Source organism: Hetaerina americana, unplaced genomic scaffold (genome assembly GCF_022747635.1).
Source record: "Hetaerina americana unplaced genomic scaffold, ioHetAmer1.1.p SCAF_4, whole genome shotgun sequence".
NCBI lineage: Eukaryota > Metazoa > Arthropoda > Insecta > Odonata > Calopterygidae > Hetaerina > Hetaerina americana.
This window is the reverse complement of record NW_027286985.1, coordinates 70,278,265-70,296,551: the sequence shown is the minus strand read 5'-3', so window position 1 is coordinate 70,296,551 and position 18,287 is coordinate 70,278,265. Positions and strand designations below refer to the sequence as shown.

Below are 18,287 nucleotides of genomic sequence, written 5' to 3'. Positions count from 1 at the left end.
CTGGCCTGCCCAGCATAATCCATTCCAAGGTTCCAAACACAACCTGTCAGTGGAGAGAGAGAATATTGCAATGAAGGTTCAACAAAACTGTGTCACTGAGAAATACTGGAGAATAATTTCACACTAAACCTCCCCATGTTTGTTTCCCTGAAAAAATTGCAACTTAATTTTCTGTGAAATAGCAGTCAAATATCAAAAATTAAGTTTTTACTTGCTTGTTTTCCTTTCTGTCCATTTAATCTTTTTCATCCTTTTCCACAATCACTCTTTAAAAGTCTCCAATCCATGTACATATTATGTTTCAATGATCATGTTTCCATGCCACACAGGACTATGCTCTAAACAGAAGTTTCCATTAAAATATTAGATTATGCTGAAGGGCTAGGCTGGATTTTTTCTCTAAAAATGCAATGAAAATGAAGAATTGTGACATATTTTGTTCTTGCCCATGCTTCCTGTGCAACTGAAAAGTCTGGAGATATTCAAGTATGTCAAAATAAAGTTCAGTACAAAATAAAGTATTTGTTGCCCTTTCTACTTGGGGAGGTTAAATAAGTCAAGCAATATTTATATTAAAAAAATGTATACAAAAAATTATAAATGAGGATATTAAATTTAAAACTGCTACTATTTTATCAAATTTCAAATAAATTTGAACATACACTAGGAAAAAAATAATCAAGACAAAGACAACTCTGTGAAGTCTACCTTAAGTGTTTCATATCATAAAATATTGAATTTTTATTTTATTTCATCATGCACCTAAGAGCCCTAAGAGACTCACAGGTTTCATCTGATAAAAAATACTGCTTTATCAAAATATCAGTAGGAGTAAATGTGTATCAATAGCCAGAATGAAGGAGTTTCATTAATTGTGTACTGCTTTTTGTATTTATGAGCTTAAAATTCCATAAAAATAAGTTTATATGTCATTGCTTTCTTGAACTTCTTAGCCATATTTCCTTACTATCTCCTCATTCTTATTCCTGGGGTACAGATGATGTAATCTCTGTGTGCCAGTTGCAAATCAATATCTTAATTTCCATAAAGGGATGGGATACCACAAACCAATGTCATCTGGATTCCTCTTGCAGATGGCCCCATGTGTGGGTATGTTGCAATCATGTGTTGACCAGAAGTGATAGTCTGTCTTGCAATGCTTCTGACCCTGTGTTGTGAAATGGGCAGCAGCCAGTGGGGGCCGTGCTGCATGCTGTCCTTGTCCATGGGGACACTTAAACATCCTTGACATGATCACACACCTGCCACTGTTTGGGCCTGAGTTTCCTTCACCACTCCTCCACCCTTGAAATTAGATTTATTCAATTGTTCATTGCTGAACCCTTAACCATTAATCAACCCTTGACATGCAATTCTATAAGTATAGAAAAATAATTTGGAAACAATACAACAGGAATGTATGCAAACAAACGCAAACATCCACAAAATTTACACCAGCAAGAGTTACAAGGTGTATAAGGGACATTGTCATGGAATCAAAATCAAGGCTTCACAGTTTAATTTAATAAAAGGAAAGTAAAACTTGTTTCACCTGTTAGGGTAGCATCACAAAAATTGCATCCAAGCAAAGTTTATCAAAGATCAAAATTTAGTTATAATTCAATTAAACCTCATAATGCCTTCCCTGGCAAAATTAGTGATACTGTTTCCTTTCTCTAATCAACCTGTGAATCCTAGCAATATTTATTTTAATTTTGTGAAAGTTCATAATGCTGCGAATCAGATACATAAATAAAATAAAAAGAATTGTTCCATCAAATAAATGAAAGTAATTTGGGAATGACAATTGGGAGACCGAAAAGGAAAAAATTGGGACTAAATTTGGAGAAAAACTTTAAATTCTTCTGAACTTTATACCAAAAATGCATTAAAATGAAAGTCATGACCAAGATATTAAATATATTTAATTGATTACATATCTTGTGGATGAGAATAATAGGTAAATACTTGCTCCGGCAAAGATTCAAGATGGCTTGGTATTCCAGATGATGATAAAAAATAGGTGTTACCTCCCCTCATAGCTCCATTGATAGTCTTATGAAATTGTGAATTGCTGCATCTTGAACCTTTGATAGAATCCGGATCTCCCAAACACTCTCAACTACAGGATATGTAATTATATAAATATATTTTAAAAGCTGCTTATGAATAGTGGAAGAGTGGTATTATTTGACAAGCTATCATGTTCCACATTAACAAAACCATACCTGAACTTCCAGATTTGACATTGTATGCCTTAACTTGACATAAGACTACAAATTTTAATTAAATCTGGAATGTTTTAAATTTCTTTTTTGTTTTCAAATTATGAAATACCTAATGAAACCCTGTGACTCACATAACTTAGGAAACAGTTCACTCAAACCCTACACCATGGTATCAAGTAAAAATAAACTTACAAATGCAATAAGCATATAGCATCCTTAAAGCCAACTCACCATTCCACCAATTTGAATAGGTCATTGCAAACTGTGAGGACTCCCACATCCAAACATTCTTAGATCCCATTGGCACGCCAACTCCACCTGTCATAAGAGTTAAAACTTCTGGATGCCTGTGGAGAAGCCATTCCGATAAGAAATCATTTTCTTCCTGAAACAGAGAGAAAAAGGGTAATTCTCAAAGTTACAGATGCAAAGAAGCCAGAAAGACAATAACATTAATGAAGACAACTAGTCTGGATACTAGTAAATGCTTCCTAAAAACATAAAAATTAAAGTCACCTTTCTAAAAAGGCTCATACACTAAGCAGAATAGAAACATTCTGAATGAAGATTTATTCCCATGAAAGATTTAATGAAAATAAAATGAGCTTACTCAGTAGCTAATATCAGAATATTTCTTTGAAAGTTAAATTTAAACTCCCAAAATTCTTTTTGGAGCACTGCTACAGTGAAACTTGCTGAAAAATTGCCAAAATTTATCATTTTTGCCACTTCTAACATCTGTTAAAACCATTTTCTCAAAACATCTCAAATTTATATTTTTATCCGTTTCATAGTGACATTATATATTTATAGATGTATGTGTGTGTATATATATATATATATATAATTATATATATATATATAATTATATATATAATTATATATATAATTATATATATATATATATATATATATATATATATATATATATATATATATATATATATATATATAAAACCATAGGCACAATAATCAACAGGAAGGTTGGTTTGATAGGTGATGGTAGAGTTCTCCCAATACTAAGCCTAATGACATGTGAAATTCACACATCAGGGTAGGAGGGCCAGTTCCTTTCCCTGTGCCGGTTATGGCTTCCCAGGAATATCTGGAACCCAAAAAATCACAAAGCTTGGGTGGAGCTGCAGGTACCCGGAGTGCCTTACCCAGGAATCAAACCTGGGCCCCTCTGGTCAGCAGTCCAACACTCTACCCCCTGGAGATATATATATATATATATATATATATATATATATATATATATATATATATATATATATATATATATATATATATATTTATTTTTATTTATATATACACAAGTGTGTATATATATAAATTTTGTGTTTTAAAAATCTATAGCAGTGTTTTTACATATTTGTGCATCACCAAAGAGCAGTCAATTTTCAAGATACATATAAATATATACTAATATATATATATATATATATATATATATACTATATACATACATATATATATATATACACATATATATACACACACACACACACACACATATATATATATATATATATATATATATATATATATATATATATATATATATATATATATATATATATGTGTGTGTGTGTGTGTGTGTATATGTATATATATATATATATATATATATATATATATATATATATATATATATATATATATGTATACATACATATATATATATATATATATATATATATATATATATAATTTTATGATTAATTGTTTTAATTGATATTGTAAATGGTAAAAATAATACATTGTGGCGATTTTTGTCCCTGAAACATTAGCATTATTAGAATTGATATTATAAATATTAAGCATTAATGTACTCTGTGAATTCAGTAATAGCTCATTTCAGTATCTTGAAAAGGAATTTAATTTCAAAGTAAATACAAAAACATGCTTGTAAAAATACATTTTCTCTCCAAAATCTCCCCTATTCTCCCACCCTGCCCAGCAATTCCTAATTGTTTTCCTTTCTCTCCATTTTATTTTTTCCAGCCTTCCCCACATTCCACAAGGCATTTGGAAGTCCTCCAATCAATTTGCTATTTATTAAAATAATATGCTTAAGGTAAAAAAAGGGAACTAATCAAAAAGCCCATATTTTGTTATAAGTAACACATGTTCATGTATGTACACTATCATGATTTTCATAACGAATTTAATTATTCCCCTGAAAGAAGTAATTCATATTGAAAAAACTGTTGCAAAGGAATGCATGAGGGTAGGCTGAAAAGTAATAAACAATTGCTTGTAGACCACAAAAAATAACAAAAAGCAAGATCGGGCAAAAAGTACATTTAAGTACAATTCTTAAGTTTCAAAACTATATATTAACTATTCAACACAGTCACCGTACAGGCTCACACATTTCTTCGAACGTGTAACAAGTATTTTAATTCCGTCACTGAAAAACTCTTCCGACTCTTCTCGAATCCTGGACTTGTCAGCTGCCTTCACCTCATCGTCCGAGGTGTAATGATTATTCTTGAGGTAACTCTTGAGTTGAGGAAAAAAATAGGGGGGATTAAGAGCTTGTGGAATCGGTTCAAATTTCAGGTTTCGCAGAGCCTCTCCGGGTGCGCGCGAGGTGTGTGGACGAGCGTTGTCATGCTGCAAGATTTTTGGCGCCAGGCTGCCTTTAACATGACAAACGCGTTCCTTTGATGTTCCAATACGGGTTGAAATACGCTTTTGAGTGATTCGCCGGCCTCTATAAATCAATTCTTTGCCGGGTTTGCTATGTCTCACCAGTAGCAGCGATCGGACGTCCTTTGCGTGCTTCATAAAAAATTATGACTTTTCCAGGCTCGCAACCACAAAATTTTACTACCCATCGATTTACAATAGACCTATAAACAGCATCATTAACATAAACAGCGTTTAAATGAAGTGAAAGCTCAGTAGGAGTCATTTTTTCAGCAGTTAAAAATTCGATAACAGCACGCTGTTTAACTCGCGTTGACATAGCACTAGAACACGTCTCCATAATTCCGCTTTTCGAAATCCACTAGATGAACGCAACGACCTCAAACCTGCTCATGTGCATTAAGGGGGAATGTTACTTCCACGTGCTACCTGGTGCGTTTCTAAAAGTCATTTCTTTCGCGCTCTGCAAGCATGTGTGCATTACTTTTCAGCCTACCCTGGTAGTTTATGCCGGTTCCTGTCAAGACCTTTGGAGAAAGAAGTGTTGCCTATATTAAGGGGGGATAGCTCTTTCTTAAATGAATCTCTTTTCTTCACATTGTGCTCAAACTGCTTTAACGGAGGATGGGACACTTGGATAAAATGATATGACAATTTGAAAGGCTCATTAATGAATTTGATGAATCTCGAATTTTCGTAGCAGAGCGTATTTATGGGGCTAAATTACGTTATCAAAGCGACTATCAGTTAGATTGTTTTTGAAAGTCGAACATATGCATAGGAATTATGAAGAGTCCTCTCATATTTGCATAAACCTATTTCACCAAGTTCCGCTTACTTCGTGAACTGCCTCAGATATTGCGAGTTTATTTAAGGCAGCAGTTATAGAGCAGGTTACCTACGATAAATTATAAATATTAATGCTGAGAAAAAGTTCAGTTGTAGGTATTACTCATTTTGGATAAGAGTTAGTATTACTTAATAAATGAAATACTCGCCATAAAAATATAAAAAGGATACGGTTTCTCTGGTATTAATTTATTGTGCCTCTCGTGTAACTAAGTTATTTGAATTAAGAGGATTTTTTTCCTCTTATTGGTTACATATTCCACAGATTTAACATCTCCGAGGACCTTCCTAATCCCTCATGAAGTGGTCTTCTGCAGCATATAACTCTTAAGAATTTGGGAATGATAACAAGCAGCGGAAAGAGGAGGACACGAAGGAGATATTTGAAAAGAGACAGGAAGGGCGAGCAGTGAAAGAAGTCATCTGTGTTAAGTGGGTGAGGCTAAAGAAAAATATGTGAGGCAAACAGATGCTGACAGCCAATTTTAGGAATCTTTTGGCTTGAAAATTTGAAGCGAGCATGGAAAATACAAGGGTTTTCTAGAGAAAATGTTTTAGAGAATTATAAATAAAGTTAGGCACAAAAATCTATGCAAGGTGACCCAAACATACTGGATAAAATTATATCTACTTATACATAAGGAACACTTGCAGTTCACCCAAAAGCAAAATAACTTCGAGAGGTACCACAAAACAATGTCTGAATTGATAAACTGAACTCATATGGTGATCCTTAAATGTCGAAGTAAAATCCTGAAGTAAATCCTAAAGTAAAAATCATGATAATACCTTAGATTAGATTCCAAATTCTGGGAGTTAACCCCAATAATTTTTCATGATTTAATACTTTTTAATCGTTGTTTAAATTTATTTGTGCCACAAAATCTAGTCGCCTTGCGTTCCTTTTTGGTAATACTCGTATATTGACAACTGATTCGTTTTTAGCTAAACGTCTCTTTGGATGAGTGGAACGGAAAGACTCTCCCAAAGTCATGTATCTTTCTACTTACCTGTGTGTTCACTAACCAACTGGGATATAAGTGATGTGGGGTAGTGCATGGAGAGTCTCCTAGCACATCGAGGCCTCAGAGTAGATCTACATAGTTCGTCTAGAGTTCTCTATAGAAACATATAGTTCCATCCATAAATTCATCTAAAGGGAATACTTACTGTCATACAGGTATTTATTTAATAACTTCCCAGAAGGACAGCCAGAGGATTCACATGCCATCGAACCCGGGTCTTAGGGTAATAATCCTAGCACTCTATCTAATGGACTGCCACGCCCAGAGCTTTATATATTTGACATTTTCCTCGCATATGCTTTGGTATTCACTTTATAAACAGTAGTCATGTTTCCTTCGTTCCCCGTTAAAAGTTCTTTGAATAAGAACGGGCCAAAAAGCTGTTTCAACGTGTTGCTGAAGCTAACTGGTAAGTAATTCTTCAAACTTTTTCGACAGTTCAACTTCTACCACTGTTTTAATTGGATTATCAAACATGCATGTACAATTACACTTGCATTGTTAGCTATTGCCACGTAATTTATTCAAACAGTTCCTAGGGCCGTAATTTTTTTCATCACCAATCGCGATGCAAGGTTAACCATTAAAAGTGATTAAAAATAATTTTTATTCACAGGACATCAAATCTAACATGAACCCACTTAATTCATTTCCAATTTTTAGAGTCGCAAGGAAACACTCATCAGTGTGCATTGTGAAACTTTGCCAATGAGCCTCGTGGGACCCCTTAGTGGAATTAGGGTTTCTACTTAAATATCGGTTTTAATAGCTAACTTTACCACGAAAGGATATTTGTATACCACAGCTATTGTAGCTGAATATCTAACGAAAATCAGTGTAAATCATTCCCTTAATCATCAAAAGTAGATGCAGGCGAACTGAACATGTTCAAACTTACAATGGCTGCCGAAGGCGTAATACTCGAGTCAAAACAATGAATCTCGTATCAAGCAGGCACATCGCACAGATTTACCAAAATAACATTCATCTAAGGTACATTCATGCATATATGAAGGTATGAACATAAAATTAAGTATTTTACGCAATAAATTTGGTGAATTAATATATCACTTTATTGAACAACTATCGCATGCTCTTCTGCCTATTCCCATGAACGATAATCCCAAGGGTGGCCCACGGCCAACCATAGTGATGATTCCGCTCACCTGAGACACGATGCGCACGAGGTGCCCGCCCTTCCGCTCGCACTCCTTGGCCGCGACCTCCCTCGACGTCGTCCCACCTACTCCCCCAGGTGAGCCAAGGGGGGCCAGGGAGTAGCAGTGGCCTCCGAATGGCACCTCGTCGACACCACACAGGGAGCGGTATTCCCCGAGGCAGCGGACGGCCACGGCGTCCTTCTTGAGGTTGCAGGTCCCCGCGCCCTCCAGTCGGCACGTCGCCAGAGAAACCTCGTCGCCCCGACACTCGACCTTCCAAACGTGCACCACTTGCCCGGACGTGTTCACCTCCGACCAGTGACCCTGCCACGTTATTTCCGCTCCCCTAGCGATAAGAAATTCGACGGACGAGAGATGAGATTTTTTACTGGAGGAACTTCGATAGATTGTAACTACAAGGTCTGTTCCAAAAATAAGTAGAATACATTTGGGAAAAAATTACTGCAGATCAAAGTAGAAATTACTTAAATTCTTCATAAGAACACTTTAGGTATCGTCACACCAATGCCAGTGCGTCCGCCAGTTTTGGTACGCTTCTTGTAAATAAATGACAGAACCCTCGTTCAGGCACCTTGTCATGGCCTCCTTGACATAATCCAGTGGCCCAAAATGGTACTAAAATGGGTTATACTTGAGTCTTTCTCAAAGGCCCATGTTTCGTCACCAGTAATCATCTACTTATATCATCTAGTATTCTAAAAAAATTGGGTCACTGTCACAATTGTTCAGGAGGTCAAAAGCAAGATTGTCACACATGCAGTCTATTGACAGCACCTTGGGGACCATCTTAGCTCACCATTCTCATGGCTAAATCTTCTGTAAGAATGCAATACATTGTGGTTTTCTGAATATTGCACTCTTCTTTTAATGTCCAGACCCTTGGGGTCAATTAGAATGGAGCATGTGCCTCAAATTTAGTACATTTTCATCGCAATATGTTTTTGTGGATGTCCAGGGCATTCCTCATCATCGACCTCCTTCTTACTCTCCCAGAACATCCTGTGCAAGCAGAAAACCATCAATTGGGACATTTATCCACCTCTATAAGCATCCTTAACTATGGTAATGGTCTCCGAACCAAATTTTCCCAGCTTAATGCATCATTTTATCGCATATCATTGCTCCAAGTAAAGTGGCATCGTGAATTCGTGACGTGACCGTCGAACAGTATAGCAGCAATACGCACATTGCAAATTCCCACAGTCAACTGACGTGGGTCGCGTTTCTTTCCCAAGATCTCCCATTACCTTTCCCACGACCAATCACCCCACTTCAGCCGTCTACATTGGTGGCAACCAATCATTCTACTTATTTTTGAGGCAGATCCTGTATTAGGGAATGTGACTGACTGCGCAATTTCATTTGCACTTTTAGGTATAGGTGCGTATTTTTTAGAGTTAGGTATTTGCATGCTTCGTGGATTTTAAAGAAGACGATTAACTGGGCGTAATTGATGAAAAATGTACATAAGAGAGGAGTAGATTGGAGGGATAAGACGCATAGGGGTACCCCTCGTCCTCCCTATATCCCAGATCTAGTCTCATGTCACTTACTTGCTCCCCGTTCTAAATAAACACCTTTTCGGAAAGCGTTTTTACGTAACCATGAAGAGGCAGGCGGAGGTGAAATGAACATACTTCATGTTGAAACGTCTGACAATGAGGTTATACACAAGTCAGTTTAATAAAATTGTTGCAATATAGATTTAAATTCAATAAAAGGAAATATATAATTAATTTTCTACTCTAGATCATGTGAATATAAATTCATTACAACTTACTACGGTAGGAGAGATCATTTAAATAAAATTAGAGAGGTGAGTGCAGGAAAGAGATTATTTAAGATGTCATTTTTCCCACGAACGATAATGGATCAGAATAACATCATCTGCGGGGAAAAGTATTTTGTGCCAAAAGTAGTCTGGTGTGTATTTACCCCCTGCCGTACACGCTGATGGCTTGAAGGGTACCTAGAATAGTATAGTATGTAGTCTCATTAAAAAACCCTCATAGAAATATTTTTCGAAATTTCTATTCAATAAACTATCTCAAAGATTCAAATTCATATTATTAAAGCAAGAAATGGGAGGGAGAAGCTTTCCAACAGCGCCTGGGTTTCCACCTTTTAGAGGAGTTTACGGACTTGAGAATAAGTTAACCACTATGCATTAATATTTCGATATTTTCGGGATTGGCAGGTTTTCCCCTCAAGCAGATCCCCATTTCGAGAGGTTTTACCTTATCAAAATCATTTCTGCATTGTAACTATGATAAACACCCTGGATTGATTTTTTTGCTGCTTTTTTTGGAAATGTCTCCCCGGAAAGCCAACATTTTCTAGCGAACTACCAATTTGGGGAACACCGTTCGTTAAAAAACTTTCCGTCACCTGTGGTAACCGAGTTGTCGGCAGACGACGTTGCCCTCGGCGAGAGTCCACCGCCCGCCGTGGTCGCAGACTGGGCTCCACTGCCCACCGCCGACGTGCACCTCAACGTGTCCCTCCCAAGGCCACTGCCCACCCCGCAGGCGGACCGACTGGCCCGTGGGCGGTGTTCCAGGACCCTCCTCTACTTCTTCCGGCGTGATGGGCGTCGGCCAACCCCCTGGTGGGGGCCTCGGACGGCTAGTGACCGCTGGCCTCCACTGGGCCCCTCCGCCGCTGAGCGCCCTCGTGGTGCCCTTCCTCGGTGGTGCTGTGGTGGTGGAGACGGGTACGGTCGTAGTAGTCGGAGCGGGGGTAGTCGTGGTGGCCGGGGTAGGGGCGGTAGTGGTGGGGGCCCGCGATCCCCACGGATCATGACTTGCGGGCGGGGAGTCCACGATCGCGTGGTGCCTACTCTCCTCAGGGGTCAGCTCTTCCTCCTCACCCCATTCCTCTTGAGGACTTGCTGCTGCGAAAGAGAGAATAAAACCATAATAATCAAACCGAAGATCGGCTTAGTAGGTGATGGTAGAGTAATAGTACGTAGTACTTAGCCCAACGGCGAGTGAAATTAACGGGTCAGGGTAGGTTGGGCAATTTCTTTCCAAGTGCCACTTGTGATTTCCCATTTTACCAGACAGTTTCACCTCGCTGTCAACATATATTGCTATCAATCTTTTTGTAAAAATGAGTCTAATTCTGAGTCCTAATTGGTAGGTAGCAAGTGGATTTATTAGTTAAGCAGGTAATTGGTATTATTTATGCACTAGAGTTAACGTTAAAGTAGCGCTCGTTGAGCCTAATGGAATATTTGTCCGATGAAGTCGTAGATTTCCGTGTCTAAAGTGAGTCTTTGTTTGAAATTTTGCAAGTACGATGGAATTAGGATAACTTCTGCTGGGTCTTCTGTCACGAAGGACTCTAGTGCCGGTGAATGCGCGACTCCGAACTCGACTCCGAATGCGCGTGAAGGGGCCGCAGCGCTGCCTTGCAGGGTATCGTGCCAGAGTTTCGTTGGAAATTCGAGGGTAAGAGCGCTTTTAATAAACGTGTATGATACTATGAACTAAACTATATAATATACTATATGTTTTACTATATTATGATCTACTATATACTATACTATAGTAAACTATACTATATACTATTCATGCCCTACGTGGTGCCCTGCAAAGCACTGCTTTGGTGTGGGGCAGGGGAGGATTACGCACCAGACTACTTTTGACCCAAAATACTTGGAACCTCCCCCCCCCCCCCCACCAGCGCGGTCGTATAATGACACTAAAATCCATTACCGTTCGTGGGAAAAATGACATCTTAAATCAATCTATCCAACACTTAATCCCTCTAATTTTATTTACATAATCTCTCTTGCCATAGTACGATGAGGCTAATGATATATTTACAACACCATCGGTAAAGAGACCTTCCAATTTATGCAAGAGATTTAGTCTGTAATTTAGCCTTCGCTGTAAGTGATTCCGAACCTAGTTACTCCAATAATTTTGGTACACTACTCAGTTTATTATTAAAGTTTTAGCTCCTCTACACTAAACGCGATCTAATTCGGCAATCAATCCAGCTTCATGAGGATCCCACAGACATGTTCTAAACGAGGCCCAACTAGCGACGGATAATAATTCTCTTTAACCTTCTAATCTAATGTCCCCATTTTCACATTTCTAGATGCATAGATTGGAGGGTTGTCTCACGCAGAAACGAAGGGAAGCAAGATTTAAGTGAGATATACTTCTCTGCGCATAAGGGAGGAGTTTTTAGTCACAAAAAAAGGCACGAAGGTGAGATGAGTTAATAACAACATACTGGGCTACTTGGAATGAAAAAGAAGAATGATTTCCCTCCCCCTTAGCGTGAGTAGATACAGTTATTTATTGAGTTAATAACAACATACTGGGCTACTTGGAATGAAAAAGAAGAATGATTTCCCTCCCCCTTAGCGTGAGTAGATACAGTTATTCTGACCCCTTGTCGTTCGTGAGAAAAATGACGTCTTAAATCTATCTGTTCTACTCTTAATATCTCAAATTTTACTGAAATCATTTTTCCTTCCGTAGCTCGATGGGGTGAAGCCGAATATATGTATCGCACAATATTATAGTAGTGCAAAAATGTACCCCTCTCTGCTAAGGTGAAATTGTGGAAGTCACTGAGTTGTCTTTACAAGAGAATTTTGAAAATTTGGTGGAAAAAAACGATAACAAACTCACAAAGAAGAAAATGAATGCCACTAAGGCGTGAAAACTTACCGATCGAACACTGGACGTTCCGGGCATAGTCGCACCTTTTGTTTCGGGCGTCAAAGAACGTCCCAGGACCGCACATCATGCTATGCGGTCTCCCGGCGTGACAGTTGACGAAACGGTCGCAGAACTCCGGGTGAGGAAATATCCCGTTCGCCTCGGGACAGGACATCTGCGACTGGAACACCTTTGCCTGTCTTCTACGTGTCGTGGGGATAGCTCTCGTCGTCGTGGTGATGACTCTGGGCACCGTGGTGATAGCTCTGGGAGGAATGGCGATGACTCTGGGCGTGGTTGTCTGATGTCCTCCCCCATCTCGGGCTCGATTCGACACCCTGATGTCCAACGCCCCCTCTCCGTAGTCTTCACCCACATAATCGTCCGATTCTTCTCCCATCACAAGCTTCCCAGAGGACGAAGCGGCGCCGACGAGGTCTTCCGACACTCCTGGTCCCTGTTGTGGCTGACCACGAGATGGAGTGCGGCCCCAAGTCTGGCAGTTCTTCACTTTGGACGGGAAGTCACACTCCAGTGTGTCTGCGTTGAAGAGCGTCCCTGGTGCGCAGGGCTGGATGAAACCACGACCGTTCCAGCAATTGACGAACCTCCGGCAGTCCAGTGGATACGGGAACTGACCCATGGGCAGAAGGCACCAGTCCTGAAAATACGATACGAGTACGGCGCTGGAATCGGCAAGGACTCAATGAGGAAGGGAAAGCATATATGCTCTTACGTCCTCTTATGGAAAGTTAAAATAAATTGTTATCAGGGCAGACTAGACCATCCAGTCTACTGTACTTGAAAATTATAAAATAATGTAATTTTTTAACATTTAGAATTAAGGAATTCGTTATTAAGTACGCAATTCATATTTAAAGCATATTACAGATTAATTTCAAGGAAAAAATTATGCATTTCACTCTCAAAAACGGTGGAGTAAAGGTAGCTGTTGAAAATACAATATCATCTATAAGGTCTTAGGTTCAGCAGCATCTCGTATAGCTTAAAAAACATAATTCCGGTTACTTTTGGGATAACCGCTCTTACCCCGCCGGGCACATCACTCACCTTCGGAGCGATCCACCCACCTCCGGCGTAGGCGAGGGAACTCCGCGTTCCCGCCCCCTCCAACACCCCGTCGCCAACCAGTTCCGCCTCGCCCTCCGCCAGCCTCGTACCTACGTCCGCTGGTGGCCCTTCGTCCTCGCGACCCTGCCGCGGCCCGAACGGCCCGCAACCCCAACTGTGGCCCCTACCGGTGCACCTCACCGTCGTCTCCTCTCTTTCGGCTACCCTCATCCCTTCGTCGACCGCGCCGCCGCCCTTTCGGTGGTCGCGGGATGGCGAGGGGGCCCGGGTCTGAGGCTGCGGCGGCGATATTTGGTGGTCGTAGGGTGACGCTCGGGTGGTCTGAAGGTCGGATCTCATGTTTGGGGGCAGGGGCGCGACGGTGGGCGGGGGCCACCTCCAGCGGCTTCCTCCTAGGGGTGCTATCGTGGGCGGGGGTGGTGGTGGCGGACTGTCTGGCGGGTGCGTCGCGGTTGGGGTGATCCAGTAGGCGCGGGTGGCGACAGTAGGTCTGGCGCCCTTCTCGAATCTGGCGCCAGGTCTCCTCACTGTCTCCGCGGGCCACTCCTCCTGCTGCTGTTGCCCCCCTGGATTCCACAGCAAGAATTCCTGTCGCTGGGGTGGCTTGGTGACTTCATCCTCTCCGTAAAATCGAATCTGAAAAGAGGAATCCCAATACCCGTTGTGAGCCAATAGATGCTGCAGATAGAAAATTATGCTATCTGGTCCATCTTAACGTATTACAATTGAAAATGATGAGGGACATGAGTATTTTTGTGTCGTAAATGATCGGAAACGAAGGTCATTTCACATCTTCCACACAACAGCTGAAATTAAATCGAGTCTGTAGGTACCATTAAATTTCAGATTAAGAAGTAAATAAACTGAGCTCTCAAGTATTATTGTCCTATTATTGTAATTACTGAACATAGTACGCTGGATTGAGGATTACAAAATTTTGGAGCATTTTAAAGTCTTCTGAGGATAAAGGGGTGAACAAGTTTGAAGAAGTAGGTAGAATTTTACGGGTAATGGGGGAAGAGTGGAGAGTGACTTGTTGTCGGAATTAGCCTACTCTTTTACGAACGGTCAAAGGGGTCCACAAAAATACGATAATGTTGACTTGAATAAAACGCTCCATATTCCAAAAGACATATAACATACAGGAATTTTTCATGATGATATAAGAGTGATCGACGAATGAAAGGCTGTAGTTAAAACTCGAGCCATTAATGAAGAAGTATATTAAAGAAAGAAATAAAGTAAATGTGCGCGGACCCACACATCCTATGTAAAGTCTGCATCGGGGAGTTAATTAATATAAGCAAAGAAAATGCTTGAGAGATGAGTGTATCTCTAAGTAGAAAAAAATCAATGGTCCAAATGAAGATGCTCGTCAAATTAGGTAATTTAACGAAGGGGTACCGTTTATACAGATAATCGAAAAAAACCTAAAACCTTATGCAGAAATGCATAAGACACAGCAGAAGTTTACGAGACAAGGGAATCAAAGCCTACAATTAATGGGAGAATTATTTTAAAAGAGAAAAAAGATGAAACCAGAAAACAATTAGCCCAAAAACCCAGGCAAAGAAAGTATTCAACAAGAAGAAAAGTCAACGGACAGCCAAAAACGTAACCCTGCGAAAGTAAGCGTTATATTAAACAGAAGCATAGTATCCAACTAAAATGAGCTCTAGAAAATAATGAACAACGAAAAGACCAGCTTTGCACAATTGTATTCATAGCTCATGTATATAATATAATTGTATTGTAATAATGCATTATTTTCACACATTACTGTGGTAGAAGAGATCGTGAAAATAACACTACAGAGATCAAGTATACAACCACCGTACTTGTATTTAAGACGTTTTTCCCGCGAATGATAAGGGATCAGAATACAAACGATCACGCATGCAGAAAAAATATTTTCTAAATTCCAAATAGCCAAGCATATTATCATTATTTTATCCAAACGCTATTTAATTGCCCAACTGTAGCAGCTCGTCTCGCATACAGGTTACATACACATTCGTGAGGCTTACGCTGACTCTGTTCTGTCCTACTCACAAGTTTCGAAGTGGTTAAAGGCCTTAAAGGAGGGCCGGTAAGAGGTTCAGACAAAAAACGCTCTGGGCGGCCGTCAACCTACAAAACCGACAACAACGTGGCTCGACAATTGTCGGACTCTGACCGTCGATTGAGTATCAATATGGTTGCCAATGAACTGCACTTGTCGTCTACTGTTGTGTTTCGCATTGCTACTGAAGATTTATCGATGAAGTAAGTGTTCGCCAAGCTCGTGCCCTAGGTGTTTCCCAAAACGCGCTACGATTCCGCGAGTCCCAGGCTAAACACCAGGTGCCAACGCTGCCCCCCCCCCCCGTAGTCCTGACTTCGCCCCAGCAGACTTCTTTTTGTACCCTCATATGAAGGTAGCCCTGAAAGGAACCAGTTTTTCGACCACAGAGTAACTAGCAAATAAGGAAACCGTAATTGTTGTTGCATGCGTGGTGTTGCATCAACATCTGCCACATACCCTGTCCATAACTTGCAAAACATGCAGAATAGAATGGAAGAAATCGGCTAGAATAACAGCAGGCGGAAAGAGAAAGAAAGAATCGGAAATGTAGTTCAATAGGAGAAGTGTGAAAATGGAATGGGTGGAGAGAATTATCAATATTGTCCAAATAAAACTTTGTAAAATCACATGAAAAATAAACTTTATTGCGGATTTTCAAAGTTTTACTGAGAGATTGATTGAGTATTTTTTAGAGAATGATTTACAAAAACATTCCCCGAGAACAGGAAAAGAAAGTAGTCGAAAGATATCTTATAAAAGTATAAGGCATAAAATTATTTGACATATTTTGAGACACATTGGCTTGATGAAGGCACCCATCGGGGATAAGCGAGCGGGAAAAAACTATATAGGAGGAAGACACTCCGGTTGAGACACTTAGAACGACTGACGATAAACTTCAAGGGAGACGAAATTTGCGGGTACAGAGAGAAGGAATTGAATGAAGAGCAGCTGTCTCAAAAATAATTCTCATTGTAAACTATTATGACGGATGCGAGCCAGTTTCTATCCTTCCACCACCTGCGGCTTCACATAAAGTTGAGGCAAGTATATGATTGTAGCCCTTAGATTTTAAAGTGGTTTGTCCCTGGGTAACTTCGTCGGTGGGCGAAAGTTCTACTCACTGGGTCCTCACGCCAATTATCCCATTAATATACGGTTTAAAACTTATCGGTCCCCTCATTTAACCGATATTTCCACAGAACAGAGAAATAAAAGAAACATATGATTCGACCCGGATACTGAAAAGTTCGAATTAATGCGACGCTAAAACTTCAATTTGTTGGCCCCGGTGGCAAAAAACAACATTAGGATTATATTAAAGTTAACTATGACCGCAGCGTATTGTTTTCTGCGTGTTAACTCCATTGTTACAACAGGTGAACTGAACATGTTTCAACTTGCAATGACTGTCGCTAACGAAAATGCAAAGTCAAAGCAATGAGAATCGTACTGAATATCCAGCGCACATTAAGCTAACGCCATATTATAAAATAAATCAGAATATAATAATATACAATAAAATAAACAGTTCAGAGCAGGCTTCACTCTGTTGATACCTTCCTTCATGGAAATGGAATAGACACATTTGCTATTTCCACTAAAATTTTACGTACCACCGTATTCATACGACTCGCCCCGAAAATGATTCATGAAGGGTTGAGTAAAAAAAATTGCTGTGGAAATAACATGTTTTTCGTCTAATCTATTTAAAAAATAAATACAGTATAGAATAAATATTTTTCACAGAATTTTGATTTATCAAAGTGTTGATTGAATTAAATAAGAATTATCAAGATCACTCTTCACAACCGTTGTAGTTTCGAGGTACTCACTGCCGTGCAGAGGAGAGGTAGGAATAACAGGCAGACGCAGCATGTCTTAACCCCAGCCATTTTGGGAGATTTCGCCGTTCCCTTGGAAACACGAATTACGGCGGTCGATCCCCTCGAAGTTGTTTCCTACGCACCAAACACTCAGCTCCTCGAGATCATCCTCGTCATCTCCCTTCCAGATTATCTCCTAGAAAGTGCCGCACTCGGAAAAAGCACGAGGGGATCCCCGGATGTATTCACACGATTCCGATCAGCGGTCACTCGTTCACCACAACACTCCGGACCATCGGCTCAAAACCCATTGAACCAGATATTCCGCCGAACGGTCGTCCGCCTCAATATGTTGCCGCGTGATGCCCTCTCTTATCTCCCACTGCCATCTGACCCCACCCTCCCTCTTCTACCCACCCTTCCCCCACAACCAACTCTCAAATGCCTCAAAGGGGTCGGGGCGGTCAATCAAAAGGGTCAACACGGCGAACGACAAGAGATCGCGGGGGCAGCATGACGTCATGGCGGTCATGGGAGAGGGTGGTTGGGGAGGGGGGCGGGGGTTTGAGAATAGACACGTCATCGCGTGGAGGGGAGGGAATGGGTTACCACAGTGTTTACTGCAAGTGTCCGGCGCGGTTGAGCTCGAGAGGGCCCGAAGAATTGTCGGCCCGCGACGAC

General features: G+C 40.2%; 1 protein-coding gene across 2 annotated transcripts in view; it reads right to left on the bottom strand.

Annotated features, from left to right (window-relative positions):
• LOC139692564 (uncharacterized) overlaps positions 1 to 17,926 on the bottom strand; it is a 38,575-nt gene extending 20,649 nt beyond the window's left edge. The window contains exons 1-8 of one of the 2 annotated variants that reach the window (XM_071590806.1): positions 17,616 to 17,926; positions 13,695 to 14,351; positions 12,633 to 13,284; positions 10,330 to 10,834; positions 7,927 to 8,266; positions 2,460 to 2,613; positions 1,069 to 1,305; positions 1 to 43 (exon numbers count right to left, since the gene is read on the bottom strand). The exon at positions 1 to 43 is cut by the window's left edge and continues 206 nt beyond it. In XM_071590806.1, coding sequence (XP_071446907.1) covers positions 1 to 43; positions 1,069 to 1,305; positions 2,460 to 2,613; positions 7,927 to 8,266; positions 10,330 to 10,834; positions 12,633 to 13,284; positions 13,695 to 14,351; positions 17,616 to 17,675 — 2,648 coding nt within the window. In that variant the 5' untranslated portion in view covers positions 17,676 to 17,926. The remainder of the gene's footprint in view (positions 44 to 1,068; positions 1,306 to 2,459; positions 2,614 to 7,926; positions 8,267 to 10,329; positions 10,835 to 12,632; positions 13,285 to 13,694; positions 14,352 to 17,615) is intronic. The other variant, XM_071590807.1, reaches the window with a different exon arrangement.
• Between the last annotated feature and the right edge of the window lie 361 nt (positions 17,927 to 18,287).